General features: G+C 39.9%; 1 protein-coding gene across 1 annotated transcript in view; it reads right to left on the minus strand.

Annotated features, from left to right (window-relative positions):
- The window catches only part of abcc9 (ATP-binding cassette, sub-family C (CFTR/MRP), member 9), a 268,703-nt gene that overhangs the window by 228,018 nt on the left and 24,415 nt on the right, over nt 1-16,270 (minus strand). The window contains 1 exon segment of the mRNA XM_034163302.1: nt 1,689-1,847. Coding sequence (XP_034019193.1) covers nt 1,689-1,847 — 159 coding nt within the window.

Raw genomic sequence — 16,270 nt, forward strand, 5'->3', positions numbered from 1 at the left:
TTTGTGATGAAGTCCCTCCAGTGAATGTTGAGGATGGAGCGGAGACAGCTCTGCTGGAAGCGCTTGAGGAGATGGATGTGACTATGATAAGTCACCCAGGTCTCTCAGCCATAGAGAAGGATGGTGAGAACAACAGCAGTAGACGTGGATCTTTGTCTTGCTCTTCAGGTTTTTGTTGTTCCAAACTCTTTTGTACAGTCAGCCAAAGGAGCTGTTGGCTTTAGAGAGTCTGTTGTCTATTTCTTTATCGATCTTTGCATCAGATTAGATGGTGCAGCCTAGGTAAGTGAATTGCTGAGTTTTCACCAATAGTTATGTGGGGCTGGTGGTAATTGTCCTGTGGGGTGGGCTGATGAACAACTTCCGTCTTCTTGAGGCTGACCTCGAAGCCAAAGAGCTGCAAAGTGTCCACAAAGCAGAACGTGATGTGCAGCAGAGCTTGTTCTGTGTGGGCGACGAGGGCAGCGTCATCCGTGAAGAGGAGGTCCTGTATCAGTCTCTCCTGTGGCTCAGCGTGGGCTTGGAGGTGCCGAAGGTTGAAGAGGCTGCCATCCAGACGGTACCTGACATACATCCCATCCTCATTATCCAAGTCTTCTGTAGCTTGCTTGAGCATCATACTGAAGAGGATGCTGAAGAGATGCAACCCTCCCATGACGCAACCCTGCTTCACACCGCTGGAGATGGGGAAAGGCTCGGACAGGTCTCCGTTGAATCTGGCCACACTGGTTTTCATGCAGCTGGATCATCATCTGTAGAAATTTAGGGGGGCAACCGAGGTGTTCCAGGATAAGCCACAACTCTGTCCTGCTCACCGTGTCAAATGCTTTTGTGAGGTCGACAAAGGTAGCATAGAGTCCCTTGTTTTGTTCACGGCATTTCTCCTGGAGTTGACGTAGAACAAACACCATGTCTGTTGTGCCTCTGTTACCTCTGAATGTACACTGGCTCTCTGGGAGGTTTTCTTCGGCAATGGATGCTATGAGCCTGTTGAGCAGCATTCTGTCAAATACTCTGCCAGCGATGGAAATTAGGGTGATTCCCTGGTAAATTGAGCAGTCAGACTTTCCACCCTTGCTCTTGTACAGGGTAATGATGACGGCATCGCAAAGATCTTGTGGCAGCTTGCCCTGCTCCCAGATTTCAGGTGGAATATATATATATATATATACATATATACATATACACACACATACATATATATTTGGAATTTCAAGTCAAATATCCTCAAGGCCCCACAGATTTGTCAGTGTATGTAAAAGCACACAACAATCATAATTTAGGTCTGAAATGGCTTATTTTCAACTTCTGTGACATATGCCACATGGTGCCATATCTGTTAGACAAACCCATTTAACATGTAGAGTAAACAGATAATTTCTTAGAGACAAAACTGACTTAATGCTTTAAAACACAAATATATTTCATTTTTCAGAAAAAAGTAATTTTAATCACAACTGCTCCCAATTTTCAACATCTAGCTAACATCCACCAACAATCCAGCAGATGATGCTAATTGAGTTACAAGATGATAGCATTTATTCTTTTTGCGTCATCGTGTTAAACTGAAGGGGATGAACTCATTAATTCACCACTGTATTTTACAAGGTGAATGTCAAAGCTTTCCCAGTGGTAGGGTTTTTATGGAACCAGTAACTAAACTACTTTTTCCATGATGCTCAACTCACCAGAAGAGCCCCTCGGAGGTTGATGCCTGTTTCTATGGTAACATAGTATGAGGCCTGCAGGAAGGTCCTCTGTAGGATTAAAGCCAGGAAGAGAAGAACAGCCAGTACCGAAACGTTCTGCAGCAGCTCAGCAGATGACATGAAGTACATGAAGTTTTCCTACAACACAACAACACTAGAATGTATATTTACTTCAACTTGTTCTTTGCAGTATTCCTACGGTTAATGAGTTAAAAAACCAACATAAGAAAGTATGCAACTCAAGAAGGATGTGGTCACGCTATTTGGGGTAGAATTTCATGGTAAACAACACAATTAATTCCTTGGTGAAAATCTGACTTTTGACCCTAATGACCTTGACCTTTAACTGATATTATGTGAGCAATTCCTGCATGTGTTTGCCAGCTTTGGGAAAATCTGGTTGAAAATCCAATTCCATGATCCCAATGACAGAGTTGCCCAAATGAATTGTTTAAGGGCAATCCCAGGGCCGATCTTCATCCACAAAAGTTCTTTAGAAATTAACCAAAGGACCTTTGAGGAGTAGGCCAACAAAGACCCAGACATGTCCTTGATGCCAGTAACTCACCTTTGTCAACTTTTCATCACCTGGGCAATTGCAGAACCTACCCACGTGTGTGTACCAAATTTGGAGGAAACTGGAGTGAAAAATGTAAACTCCAAACTTAATTAAGATCAATTCTGAGGTTGACCTTCCTCCACATACCAGGTATAGTGGAAATCATCTAATGCAGACGCCGCAAATCCCAGAAGTTGATTTTGCTTCTGGACAAGGTTACATAAGACTTCTTTTTTGCACAGTAAAGTGTCATTTGTGAATGTAAAGCCATAATGTAGTGCTTGACAAAGGTTTCCTGATGTAATCCCTTGCCCATGTGATTAATTACAATTTATTTTCGTTTATATAGCGTCAAATCACAACAAGGTTGCCTCAAGGTCTAACCTTACTAACCCCCCAGAGCAACAGTGGTAAGGAAAAACTCCCTCTGAGGAAGAAACCTCAAGCAGTCCAAACTCAAAGGGGTGACCCTCTGCTTGGGCCATGATACAGACAAATTACAGAACCATTCACAAAAAGAACATACAGGAAATGTTGCCGGTGCACAGGACAGTTTCCAGAACAGACACCACACCCATCTCTGGATGGAGCCACACCGAGAGAAAAGAAAAAAAAAAGAAAAAAGAAAAAAGAAAAAAAAAGCAGAATCAAGCATCAGAAAGACAAATACAGTGGGATTTGTCAGCATTAAGCAACAAGAAAAACAGAAGAAATACTAAGGTGATCGCCGGCCACTAGCCCTAAACTTCACTAAAAGACCCAGAACTTAGGGAAAGCTGAGGCCGCGGCACGCTCCAATTACTAATCAAATAAAATTAAAAGAGTAAAAACCATGGTAACATACTATGCCAGTATGCTAGCCATATGAAAAGGAAAAAAATGCGTCTTAAGTCTGGACTTGAAAGTCTCCACAGAAGGGAGATTATTCCACAGAACAGGGGCACGCTAAGAGAAAGTGACCCGCAGGCGTTTTATTCACCCTAGGGACACTATGTAGTCCTGCACCTGGAGAACGCAAAGCCCGGGCCGGTACGTAGGATTTAAGTAGGTCAGCTAGGTAGGGAGGTGCCAGTCCATGAATAATTTTATAGGCTAGTAGCAGAACCTTAAAATCTGATCTCACTGGGACAGGAAGCCAGTGAAGAGATGCCAAAATGGGTGTAATGTGGTAGAACTTTCTGCTTCGTGTCAAAAGTCTGGCTTCAGCATTTTGAACCAATTGCAGAGACCTAATGCTGGACTGCGGTAAACCAGAAAATAGAACATTGCAGTAGTCCAATCTAGAAGAGATGAATGCATGGATCAGGGTCTCAGCATCAGCCATAGACAGGATGGAACGAATCTTCTCCATATTTTGCAGGTGGACTAAAGCAGTCCTCATAATATCTCTAATGTGGAGGTCAAAGGACAATGTAGGATCAAAAATTACCCCAAGGTTCCTCACTTTGTCACACATGAGCCTAGGCTGAGCATTAACTGGTCAAATTGATGCCAATGTCTTACTGGACCAAGAACCATCATTTCAGTCTTATCAGAGTTTAAAAGTAGGAAGTTTCTAGACATCCAACTTCTCATTGATGCTTCTCACTGATGATGATTATATCAGTTATTGATGAATGACAGTTCTTAATGCAGTGCCATCTGATGGTTACATCTGTTCATCTTAGGCTTGTGCCCTTTGCAAAATTTCTCTAGATTCCTTGAATAATTTAATATGACTGAAGTGATGGCACTGAAAGCACTGGCGTAAGCTCACTCATTGTACAGGGAGTCCCAAACTGGAATTGCCAAATTTTGAATCCAAAGTGAAACAGGAAATGTCAAATGTTGAAAACTTCCTTGGAAAAAAAAAAAAACAGTATAGGAGATTAACTTGTTTTTCAGTATGTTGTTTTTGCTGTGGTATGTTCATCCTCTAACATTTTTTGTGTTACTTTTAGTTTGTCTCTATAATTAAAAAAAATAACAGACAAAGAGGAGATCGCACATGAATAGAGGAGATCTCATGGGAATTCAATGGAAGGTTGACACTGAAACCAGAAACACTAAAGCAGAGCTGCCACAAATGACTATTTTGATAGTCGACTCATCGGATCATATGTAAATTGCAGCTTATCGCATTTTATCAACATTGATCCCATTATCGATTCTGCTTATCAATCCGATTCCTTATCGATTCACTTACCAATACCTCCTGTGAATGTTCTGTGTACTAAAAGTAGGCTTTAGAGGTTTTCTTCGTCAACCACATTTTATTGAGTCTTAAAGTAAATAAATATGAAATTGGACACTGGATCCTTAAACTCTGGACATAAATAAACTCTACATGGTGGATCCTTGATCTCTGGACATAGAAAGAAAAAAATCTATAGTTTTCGTCAAAAGCATTTTCTTTCAGACATTAACAGCATGGATGTCTCTCCATATGTCTGAGCTGAACTCAGCTGGCTGCTGGCGTCTGCAGGTCTGCAGTCATACAGTCTTGGGCTGCTGCATGTCAGCCAGGACATCTCATTTTGGGAGGGAAAAAAAAACATTTTGATCGATTAGTTTATTGTTTGTATTACAATGTTTGGAAAGAGGTGTCATTTGATTTAAACAGCGATTCACTGTGAAGTTATTCATTCTGAGCTGACTATCTTTCCAACTTGACTCAGCAGTGCAGCGTTTGGAGCAACAGAACGGAGGATGATTCTCATTTCTTTCTCCCAACAAGACAGGAGTCCCAGTTAGTCACTTTAATCCGCACAAAAGTGACTCATGATTGACATATTGTAATAGCTTTGAGAGGGGATAAGAAATGGAGTTGCCGCTTCTGAAGAGGAGCGAAGCAAAGATCCAACGAAGCAGCAGAGTGAAGCACTGCTTCATTGGTTCAAGGTTCAAAGCAAATGACTCGTCAACTACTAAATTAGTTGTCAACGGTTTCAATGGTTGACGTAGTCAGGACTAGTCATGGCAGCCCTACACTAAAGTGAGAGGCAGCGCGCACCTTGACAGCTCATGAGGTCAGTCAGTGACTATTTAGTGTGTAAATTACATGAAAAAAAATTAAATAAAAAAAATCGATAGGTAGTAAATGGTAAATGGACTGCATTTATATAGCGCTTTTCCATCTGCATCAGATGCTCAAAGCGCTTTACAATTATGCCTCACATTCACCCCGATGTCAGGGTGCTTCCATACATGCTGCTTACTACACACCGGGAGCAATAGGGGATTAAGGACCTTCCCCAAGGGGCCTTAGTGATTTTCCAGTCAGGCTGGGATTTGAAACGAGGATCTTCTGGTCTCAAGCCCAACACCTTAACCACTAGACCATCACCTCCCTCAAAGCAGTAGATTTATAGCAGCCTCTACTGCATGTACAACTAAACCATTGTCCCAACTGCTAACCTCTAGTCTTAAATTAGTTACTAAACATTTCAAACAATACTGCGAAGGCATAGCTCGTAACACTGGAGTTAACTGTTTTTGGATTATTGATAATGCCACAGAGGTTTTAAAAAAACTAAAAACGTTAAACAAAACAAAAGTAGCTACACATTTTGATAGTTTGATTTTTCCACCCAGTATACTAACATCCGACATGACCAACTTATATATAGTATCAGTGAACTAGTCAGGGAAGCTTTTAGGATTAGAGGCTATAAATACATCATTATTAGAAGTGATGGGACAACATACTGGTCTAACACAACATGCCAAAAACACTAAGATGGTAGACAAGCACGCTACTGACGTTTTAGAAGCATTCATCTGAATCAATCATATGCTGTTCACAACAAAATAAATTGATCTAATTTACTTGACTCTTTGTTGTTTGCTTAATTTGGGAGGGGGGTGGAGAACATAATAAGGAGTCCAACATAGATCGGCTACGCCTCGTCCAATATAACGTTTCTTCATCCAATATTTCTCTATGTTGGACTCCATTATTTGTATTTTATATATATATATATATATATATATATATATGCCAGTTTAACATCATTGTATCAGTCTTCATTTTTAGGGTTTTGTTTTCTTTTTCTTTTATTTTCTTATAAGTTTGCTACCTAAGTGGTAACTTGGCCTACTATCAACATTAGCTTACCTGGAATTTATCCCTCTCCATCGAGCTAGTTTAAGGCTAACCTGGCCTACATGTCACTGCAGCCACGAGACCCGAGCTCTCTTTAGCCGGGAGCGGTTCCACCTCTATATCCTTTCACTAAGGTACTTGTACAACCCCTGGCAAAAATTATGGACTCACCGGCCTCAGAGGATGTTCATTCAGTTGTTTAATTTTGTAGAAAAAAAGCAGATCACAGACATGACGCAAAACTAAAGTCATTTCAAATGGCAACTTTCTGGCTTTAAGAAACACTATAAGAAATCAGGAAAAAAAATTGTGGCAGTCAGTAACGGTTACTTTTTTAGACCAAGCAGAGGAAAAAAATATGGAATCACTCATTCTGAGGAAAAAATGATGGAATCATGAAAAACAAAAGAACGCTCCAACACATCACTAGTATTTTGTTGCACCACCTCTGGCTTTTATAACAGCTTGCAGTCTCTGAGGCATGGACTTAATGAGTGACAAACAGTACTCTTCATCAATCTGGCTCCAACTTTCTCTGATTGCTGTTGCCAGATCAGCTTTGCAGATTGGAGCCTTGTCATGGACCATTTTCTTCAATTTCCACCAAAGATTTTCAATTGGATTAATCCGGACTATTTGCAGGCCATGACATTGACCCTATGTGTCTTTTTGCAAGGAATGTTTTCACAGTTTTTGCTCTATGGCAAGATGCATTATCATCTTGAAAAATGATTTCATCATCCCCAAACATCCTTTCAATTGATGGGATAAGAAAAGTGTCCAAAATATCAACGTAAACTTGTGCATTTATTGATGATGTAATGACAGCCATCTCCCCAGTGCCTTTACCTGACATGCAGCCCCATATCATCAATGACTGCAGAAATTTACATGTTCTCTTCAGGCAGTCATCTTTATAAATCTCATTGGAACGGCATCAAACAAAAGTTCCAGCATCATCACCCTGCCCAGTGCAGATTTGAGATTCATCACTGAATATGACTTTCATCCAGTCATCCACAGTCCACGATTGCTTTTCCTTAGCCCATTGTAACCTTGTTTCTTTCTGTTTAGCTGTTAATGATGGCTTTCATTTAGCTTTTCTGTATGTAAATCCCATTTCCTTTAGGCGGTTTCTTACAGTTCGGTCACAGACGTTGACTCCAGTTTCCTCCCATTCGTTCCTCATTTGTTTTGTTGTGCATTTTCGATTTTTGAGACATATTGCTTTAAGTTTTCTGTCTTGACGCTTTGATGTCTTCCTTGGTCTACCAGTATGTTTGCCTTTAACAACCTTCCCATGTTGTTTGTATTTGGTCCAGAGTTTAGACACAGCTGACTGTGAACAACCAACATCTTTTGCAACATTGCGTGATGATTTACCCTCTTTTAAGAGTTTGATAATCCTCTCCTTTGTTTCAATTGACATCTCTCGTGTTGAAGCCATGATTCATGTCAGTCCACTTGATGCAACAGCTCTCCAAGGTGTGATCACTCCTTTTTAGATGCAGACTAATGAGCAGATCTGATTTGATGCAGGTGTTAGTTTTGGGGATGAAAATTTACAGGGTGATTCCATAATTTATTCCTCAGAATTGAGTGATTCCATATTTTTTTTTCCCTCTGCTTGGTATAAAAAAGTAACCGTTACTGACTGCCACAATTTTTTTTTCTTGATTTCTTACAGTGTTTCTTAAAGCCAGAAAGTTGCCATTTGAAATGACTTTAGTGTTGGGAATGTGTCGTGACACGGACCCACAACAGGGGGTGTTAATGAACGGACAATGGATAAGCCAAAAAGTAACAATTTAATGCTGTGAATCGCACAACGAAGTACAGACAATAACAATATTGTGGAATGTCAATTATACACAAGGTGACGTGTGGGCAGGCTCGAAGATAGAAGACGTCTGGCGAGAGAAGAGCCGGATCCCACACAGCTTCCACCACCAACGGATCTGAAGAACACCGGAGCCGCCAAGCCCTGCGCCCCAGGTGGCCACTGTCTTCAGCAGTCAGACCCGGTACTGCTGGCAGAGAACAGAAACAGTATTGAGTGTGAGTTCGCACACTCAGTAATCCCACAGTCTGTGTTCTTTTGGGAGGGAGCACCTCCACCTCCAATCACACACTCGTGCAGCTCCTTTCTAATCACTTATCTGGTTGGGGTGTGAAGCGAAGCCGTCGCTGATCACACCAAACGCCAATCCCACAGATAAGGAAAACACCACAGGAAAACAACTGCAAAGAAGTTCAGATTATTACTCAATGTTTTAAGTCAGCAGAGAAAATTACCTGAATGGTAGCTGATTTCTCGGCGGGGAGGTGGAGTTGCAGTCCGGCTTTTATGGAGGATGACGTAGATGAGTGACAGCTGGTGTTGATGATGTGACAGCTGTCACTCCACTAGTTTCGGTGCCCTCTCGTGCTTGAAGCCCGCACTCCAAGCAGGGCGCCATCTGGTGGTGGTGGGCCAGCAGTACCTCCTCTTCAGCGGCCCACACAACATTTAGTTTTGTTTCATGTCTGTGATCTGCTTTTTTTCTACAAAATTAAACAACTGAAAGAACATCCTCTGAGGCTGGTGATTCCATAATTTTTGCCAGGGGTTGTATCATGTCTCCATATACATTTCAGCATGCTTTAACTTTTTCTTGTTCTTTTTTTAATATTATATTAATGATAAAAATGGAGGAGTGAAGTACAATTAGTTAAACCTACAGCTAACGTTTGCTTATCTAGCCGGCTGCATACCATTTAACATAGTTAACAATATAGTCGGTTCTGTTCTGTTTGGGAAGCTAATGTTAATACACACTTTTGTTTACATTAGTTGTTACATGTATTTGTTAATACCGTTATTGTAGGGTTAAACTACACTATTGTACTTTATATGCTAGTTACCAACTTTGTTTATCCTTGTTGGCTAGCAACGTATGGTTGGCTTATTAATGGCTAATTTAACGGTAGCTCATCTAGCTATAGTTAGCTTATTTTTGTGATTTACATTTTTATTTCCCATGGTGTAGATTTTTAATGATACTTCAGTTTATGGGTTCTTTAATAGATATCAACATATAGTATCTAAGTTTGGGGTTTCCATTAGATAGCATATAGAATATGTATTTTGTCTCCCTATAGTAAGCTAGTAGGGTGAACTTTAGATAGATACCGAAAACATATTACATCATAGGTTCTGTTTCTATAATAAAATAACCATATTTATAGCTTAGCCTACTAGCTATAATTTAATTTTACTACTAGTCTACAGACTAGGTAGATGTATAATACAATCTTCTCCTGTATGAATATTTAGGTTTTACAAGCTAACACTTATAATATTATGTAGTAACTATATTTCTTGTATATGTTGTTTATTACCATTATTGTGTAAATATCACTTATATACATGATGTCCATTTTCTTGAGCCGCTTAGGTGGGTAGGGAGAGTTCCCATGGGATTAAAAAAGCTTTTCAACCTACCATCCCTGGTTCTCAAGACCAGGCACCTAGGTGGCTCTACTCTACTCTACTCTATTCTACTCTTCTTTTTTTTTTTTTTTTTTTTAGATATTTAGATATACCTTAGTGTACACTAATAGAGTTCTACCTTAGAATTGGAATGTATTATAGAAGACATACCTTACTGAATTTTCATGAAGGTTTTTAGCCTGAGCTCTAGTAATACTGTGAGAAATCTTGGAGTCATTTTTGATCAGGATATGTCATTCAAAGCGCATATTAAACAAATATGTAGGACTGCTTTTTGCATTTATGCAATATCTCTAAAATCAGAAAGGTCTTGTCTCAGAGTGATGCTGAAAAACTAATTCATGCATTTATTTCCTCTAGGCTGGACTATTGTAATTCATTATTATCAGGTTGTCCTAAAAGTTCCCTAAAAAGCCTTCAGTTAATTCAAAATGCTGCAGCTAGAGTACTGACGGGGACTAGAAGGAGAGAGCATATCTCACCCATATTGGCCTCTCTTCATTGGCTTCCTGTTAATTCTAGAATAGAATTTAAAATTCTTCTTCTTACTTATAAGGTTTTGAATAATCAGGTCCCATCTTATCTTAGGGACCTCGTAGTACCATATCACCCCAATAGAGCGCTTCGCTCTCAGACTGCAGGCTTACTTGTAGTTCCTAGGGTTTGTAAGAGTAGAATGGGAGGCAGAGCATTTAATCATTAGTGATCGATCTCTGCTCCCCTCCACAGCATGTCTTTTTCCTGGTTCTCTCCCTCAGCCCCAACCAGTCCCAGCAGAAGACTGCCCCTCCCTGAGCCTGGTTCTGCTGGAGGTTTCTTCCTGTTAAAAGGGAGTTTTTCCTTCCCACTGTAGCCAAGTGCTTGCTCACAGGGGGTCGTTTTGACCGTTGGGGTTTTACATAATTATTGTATGGCCTTACCTTACAATATAAAGCGCCTTGGGGCAACTGTTTGTTGTGATTTGGCGCTATATAAAAAATTGATTGATTGATTGACTAATACTCCCCAGAACCATTTACTAAAAAAAGTGTGAAGGACCTAAATGACAAGGTGAGATGGTGAGGAGCTTAGCTCCTTCACATCAGTGATATATGTATATTATACATGCATACTGTAGATGGAGAAATCTGCAAATCCCACCCAGTCTTTCCTTGAGAAACATTGTTTTTACACTTTTCAATAATTTCCCCATGCATTTGTTGACAAACTATAGGCAGGGGTGGTGGCCAAGTGGTTAGTGTGTTTGGTTTCACTGCAGAAGGTTCTTGGTTCAAATCCCACCCCTGCCACTTTTCTCCATGTAATGTGGAGTTGTGTCAGGAAGGGCACCCGGCGTAAAACTTGTGCCAGTTTAACATGCAGATCAACCTCAGATTTGCTGTGGCGATTTCGAGTGCAAACAACTTACTTACTATTTGCTGACAAACTGGAGAGCCTTGTGAATACAACTTTTTTTTACCAAATCATGATTGCAATCACTTGGTGACATCAAGTGTTTAGAAATAATGTTTCTTCCACCCACCCCCACCACCCCACCCCCATTACTTGCACTAAATTGCCCTTGTCCCAACTTTTGTTGTTGTTTGTAATATGTTCCAGACCTGAAATGCAGGAATGAAATTAATTTGACCACAGACAACATGAAACATACTGGGTTCATATTGTCTAATGAAAAAGAAGTCAAAGTAAATGTTAAGAATCGCTGCCCCCCACCTCCCCATGTCATCCCGTTTTTTTTTTTACTCAGGGTTGTAGTATGATTGCAACATTTAAATCGCGCCTTGCAGCAGTAAAATTACAGATTGCATGTATATAACATGTGAAATGCAGTGGCTTATAAAAAAAAAACGTTCCGTTATTATGAGCCAAAATATTGAAAATGCACACTCACTGGTGCTTAAGGATGGAATCTCACACACACGTACTGCAGTATGAAAAAGCTTCACGTGACGCTCAGCAGATCTTCTGTCTGTGTTAAAAAGTGTGAGCCAAGTGGGAAATTTTCCATGTCACTCAGAAATGCAGCTCCGCTCTGCTCAAACTCACAGCCACTGTGTCCACTTTACCAGACACACAAGCTTAACAACAATCTGGCCTGACTACAGCCAGACAAATGGACTCAATAAATATAAACTGTCTTTACAAAAGTCTCTGCTTTTTCTCTTGCCACTGTTCTAACCTTTGGCAGAGGCTGGCACGGAAAAGCAGTCTATATATCTGCATGTGTGCTTTCCTTTGCCTTCATCAGCAGATATTCTTTTCGATTGTTGGAGTTCCATATTTATAACATTGTCCATGTGTCTAAATCTTAGCTTGTTTTATCTTATATGTTGTTACAGTGACCAAACTGACTGCTTTATCTGCATATTGCCTGTATTTTATTTGTTATTAATGTTCTCTTGATGATACCCTGTCTATTATGACTGCTATATACTGCTGCCTTTCTTGGCTAGGTCACCCTTATAAAAGAGGTTTGATCTCAATGGGCTTTTTATCTGGTTAAATAAAGGTTATTATTAGTAGTAGTAGTAGTAGCATTGAAAGATGCTATGCAGCTAAAATGGTTTGGGGCAACTGATACTGAGATTTGTTGTGCAAAGTCAATAAATAAAAAATTTGCAGACATTCAGCAACTCATAAATTTGAACATCTTGGAATGATTGCATAAAATTATGCAAAATGTTGCTCAGTAAGTTGTAATTGTGGCAAAAATTTTGGGACTATCAACATAATGCATAATGCCTGTTCCACTACTCCTTTAGCTGATTTCCACCAAACGTGGTATGTGGATGAAGGTCATACCTTTGAACTGTCCTTAAAGGGTGTGTGTTTTGCAAAAGTCAAGGTTACTGGGGTTGAAAGTCAAACTTTATTGGAAAAGTTTTGTAAATCTGATTTAAACCAACTGGTCAAGGTCAAAGTTTTAATTTTTTCTTATCTGATTTTCACTAACCTTGACACACGTTTGGGTTCTGGAATTGCCAGAACCCAAACCCAAGCAAGCTCAAATTCAAAGGTCATTCGGTGTGGCCAAGCTCATGTTTTGTCTACCTGTCTCTTTGTTGGTCTACTCCCAGGTCCTCTCGCTAATTTCTAACAAACATGGATTGTCAATGAAGGCTGAATGCAAAATTGCTCTGATAGGATTAATTCTGGTTAAGGGCAAGGTCAAGGAATTTGATTTCCAACCCAATATGGAAAAAAATGTGGCACACACTTGAGTGGATTCCAGAATGGTCAGATTGCCATAGCCATTACTGTTGTCATGCCCATGGGTACTACTGTCTAATTTTTAGGGAGTGAGTGAGTTTTGGATAGTTAAAAAAAAACTGGAGAAGTGAGGATATTTTTGGACAGTTAGTAATCAATGACTCACTAACTTGGTCTAACACTAACTCTGATCTACATCAAGTTAATTTATTGAATTAACTCCCCAGTGCAAACAATGACGAATACAATCAATCAATTTCAATCAATCAATTTTTTTATATAGCGCCAAATCACAACAAACAGTTGCCCCAAGGCGCCTTATATTGTAAGGCAAGGCCATACAACAATTATGTAAAACCCCAACGGTCAAAACGACCCCCTGTGAGCAAGCACTTGGCTACAGTGGGAAGGAAAAACTCCCTTTTAACAGGAAGAAACCTCCAGCAGAACCAGGCTCAGGGAGGGGCAGTCTTCTGCTGGGACTGGTTGGGGCTGAGGGAGAGAACCAAGAAAAAGACACGCTGTGGAGGGGAGCAGAGATCGATCACTAATGATTAAATGCAGAGTGGTGCATACAGAGCAAAAAGAGAAAGAAACAGTGCATCATGGGAACCCCCCAGCAGTCTACGTCTATAGCAGCATAACTAAGGGATGGTTCAGGGTCACCTGATCCAGCCCTAACTATAAGCTTAGCAAAAAGGAAAGTTTTAAGCATAATCTTAAAGTAGAGAGGGTGTCTGTCTCCCTGATCTGAATTGGGAGCTGGTTCCACAGGAGAGGAGCCTGAAAGCTGAAGGCTCTGCCTCCCATTCTACTCTTACAAACCCTAGGAACTACAAGTAAGCCTGCAGTCTGAGAGCGAAGCGCTCTATTGGGGTGATATGGTACTACGAGGTCCCTAAGATAAGATGGGACCTGATTATTCAAAACCTTATAAGTAAGAAGAAGAATTTTAAATTCTATTCTAGAATTAACAGGAAGCCAATGAAGAGAGGCCAATATGGGTGAGATATGCTCTCTCCTTCTAGTCCCCGTCAGTACTCTAGCTGCAGCATTTTGAATTAACTGAAGGCTTTTTAGGGAACTTTTAGGACAACCTGATAATAATGAATTACAATAGTCCAGCCTAGAGGAAATAAATGCATGAATTAGTTTTTCAGCATCACTCTGAGACAAGACCTTTCTGATTTTAGAGATATTGCGTAAATGCAAAAAAGCAGTCCTACATATTTGTTTAATATGCGCTTTGAATGACATATCCTGATCAAAAATGACTCCAAGATTTCTCACAGTATTACTAGAGGTCAGGGTAATGCCATCCAGAGTAAGGATCTGGTTAGACACCATGTTTCTAAGATTTGTGGGGCCAAGTACAATAACTTCAGTTTTATCTGAGTTTAAAAGCAGGAAATTAGAGGTCATCCATGTCTTTATGTCTGTAAGACAATCCTGCAGTTTAGCTAATTGGTGTGTGTCCTCTGGCTTCATGGATAGATAAAGCTGGGTATCATCTGCGTAACAATGAAAATTTAAGCAATACCGTCTAATAATACTGCCTAAGGGAAGCATGTATAAAGTAAATAAAATTGGTCCTAGCACAGAACCTTGTGGAACTCCATAATTAACTTTAGTCTGTGAAGAAGATTCCCCATTTACATGAACAAATTGTAATCTATTAGACAAATATGATTCAAACCACCGCAGCGCAGTGCCTTTAATACCTATGGCATGCTCTAATCTCTGTAATAAAATTTTATGGTCAACAGTATCAAAAGCAGCACTGAGGTCTAACAGAACAAGCACAGAGATGAGTCCACTGTCCGAGGCCATAAGAAGATCATTTGTAACCTTCACTAATGCTGTTTCTGTACTATGATGAATTCTAAAACCTGACTGAAACTCTTCAAATAGACCATTCCTCTGCAGATGATCAGTTAGCTGTTTTACAACTACCCTTTCAAGAATTTTTGAGAGAAAAGGAAGGTTGGAGATTGGCCTATAATTAGCTAAGATAGCTGGGTCAAGTGATGGCTTTTTAAGTAATGGTTTAATTACTGCCACCTTAAAAGCCTGTGGTACATAGCCAACTAACAAAGATAGATTGATCATATTTAAGATCGAAGCATTAAATAATGGTAGGGCTTCCTTGAGCAGCCTGGTAGAATGGGGTCTAATAAACATGTTGATGGTTTGGATGAAGTAACTAATGAGAATAACTCAGACAGAACAATCGGAGAGAAAGAGTCTAACCAAATACCGGCATCACTGAAAGCAGCCAAAGATATCGATACGTCTTTGGGATGGTTATGAGTAATTTTTTCTCTAATAGTTAAAATTTTGTTAGCAAAGAAAGTCATGAAGTCATTACTAGTTAAAGTTAATGGAATACTCAGCTCAATAGAGCTCTGACTCTTTGTCAGCCTGGCTACAGTGCTGAAAAGAAACCTGGGGTTGTTCTTATTTTCTTCAATTAGTGATGAGTAGAAAGATGTCCTAGCTTTACGGAGGGCTTTTTTATAGAGCAACAGACTCTTTTTCCAGGCTAAGTGAAGATCTTCTAAATTAGTGAGACGCCATTTCCTCTCCAACTTACGGGTTATCTGCTTTAAGCTACGAGTTTGTGAGTTATACCACGGAGTCAGACACTTCTGATTTAAAGCTCTCTTTTTCAGAGGAGCTACAGCATCCAAAGTTGTCTTCAATGAGGATGTAAAACTATTGACGAGATACTCTATCTCCCTTACAGAGTTTAGGTAGCTACTCTGCACTGTGTTGGTATATGGCATTAGAGAACATAAAGAAGGAATCATATCCTTAAACCTAGTTACAGCGCTTTCTGAAAGACTTCTAGTGTAATGAAACTTATTCCCCACTGCTGGGTAGTCCATCAGAGTAAATGTAAATGTTATTAAGAAATGATCAGACAGAAGGGAGTTTTCAGGGAATACTGTTAAGTCTTCTATTTCCATACCATAAGTCAGAACAAGATCTAAGATATGATTAATACATGAATACATGAATACATACATGAATACACTGTATAGTTGTTTAGTTGCAATGTTTCTGTCATTTTATATTCTGTTTTGTGCTTTGCCTTTTGTTCTTTTCGAACACACATATCAGGTGGTCACCCCACTGAGTACAGACTGTTTGAGGTTTCTTCCTGTAATAATACACACACGCACATACACACACATATATATATACACATATAT

Source organism: Thalassophryne amazonica, chromosome 22 (genome assembly GCF_902500255.1).
Source record: "Thalassophryne amazonica chromosome 22, fThaAma1.1, whole genome shotgun sequence".
NCBI lineage: Eukaryota > Metazoa > Chordata > Actinopteri > Batrachoidiformes > Batrachoididae > Thalassophryne > Thalassophryne amazonica.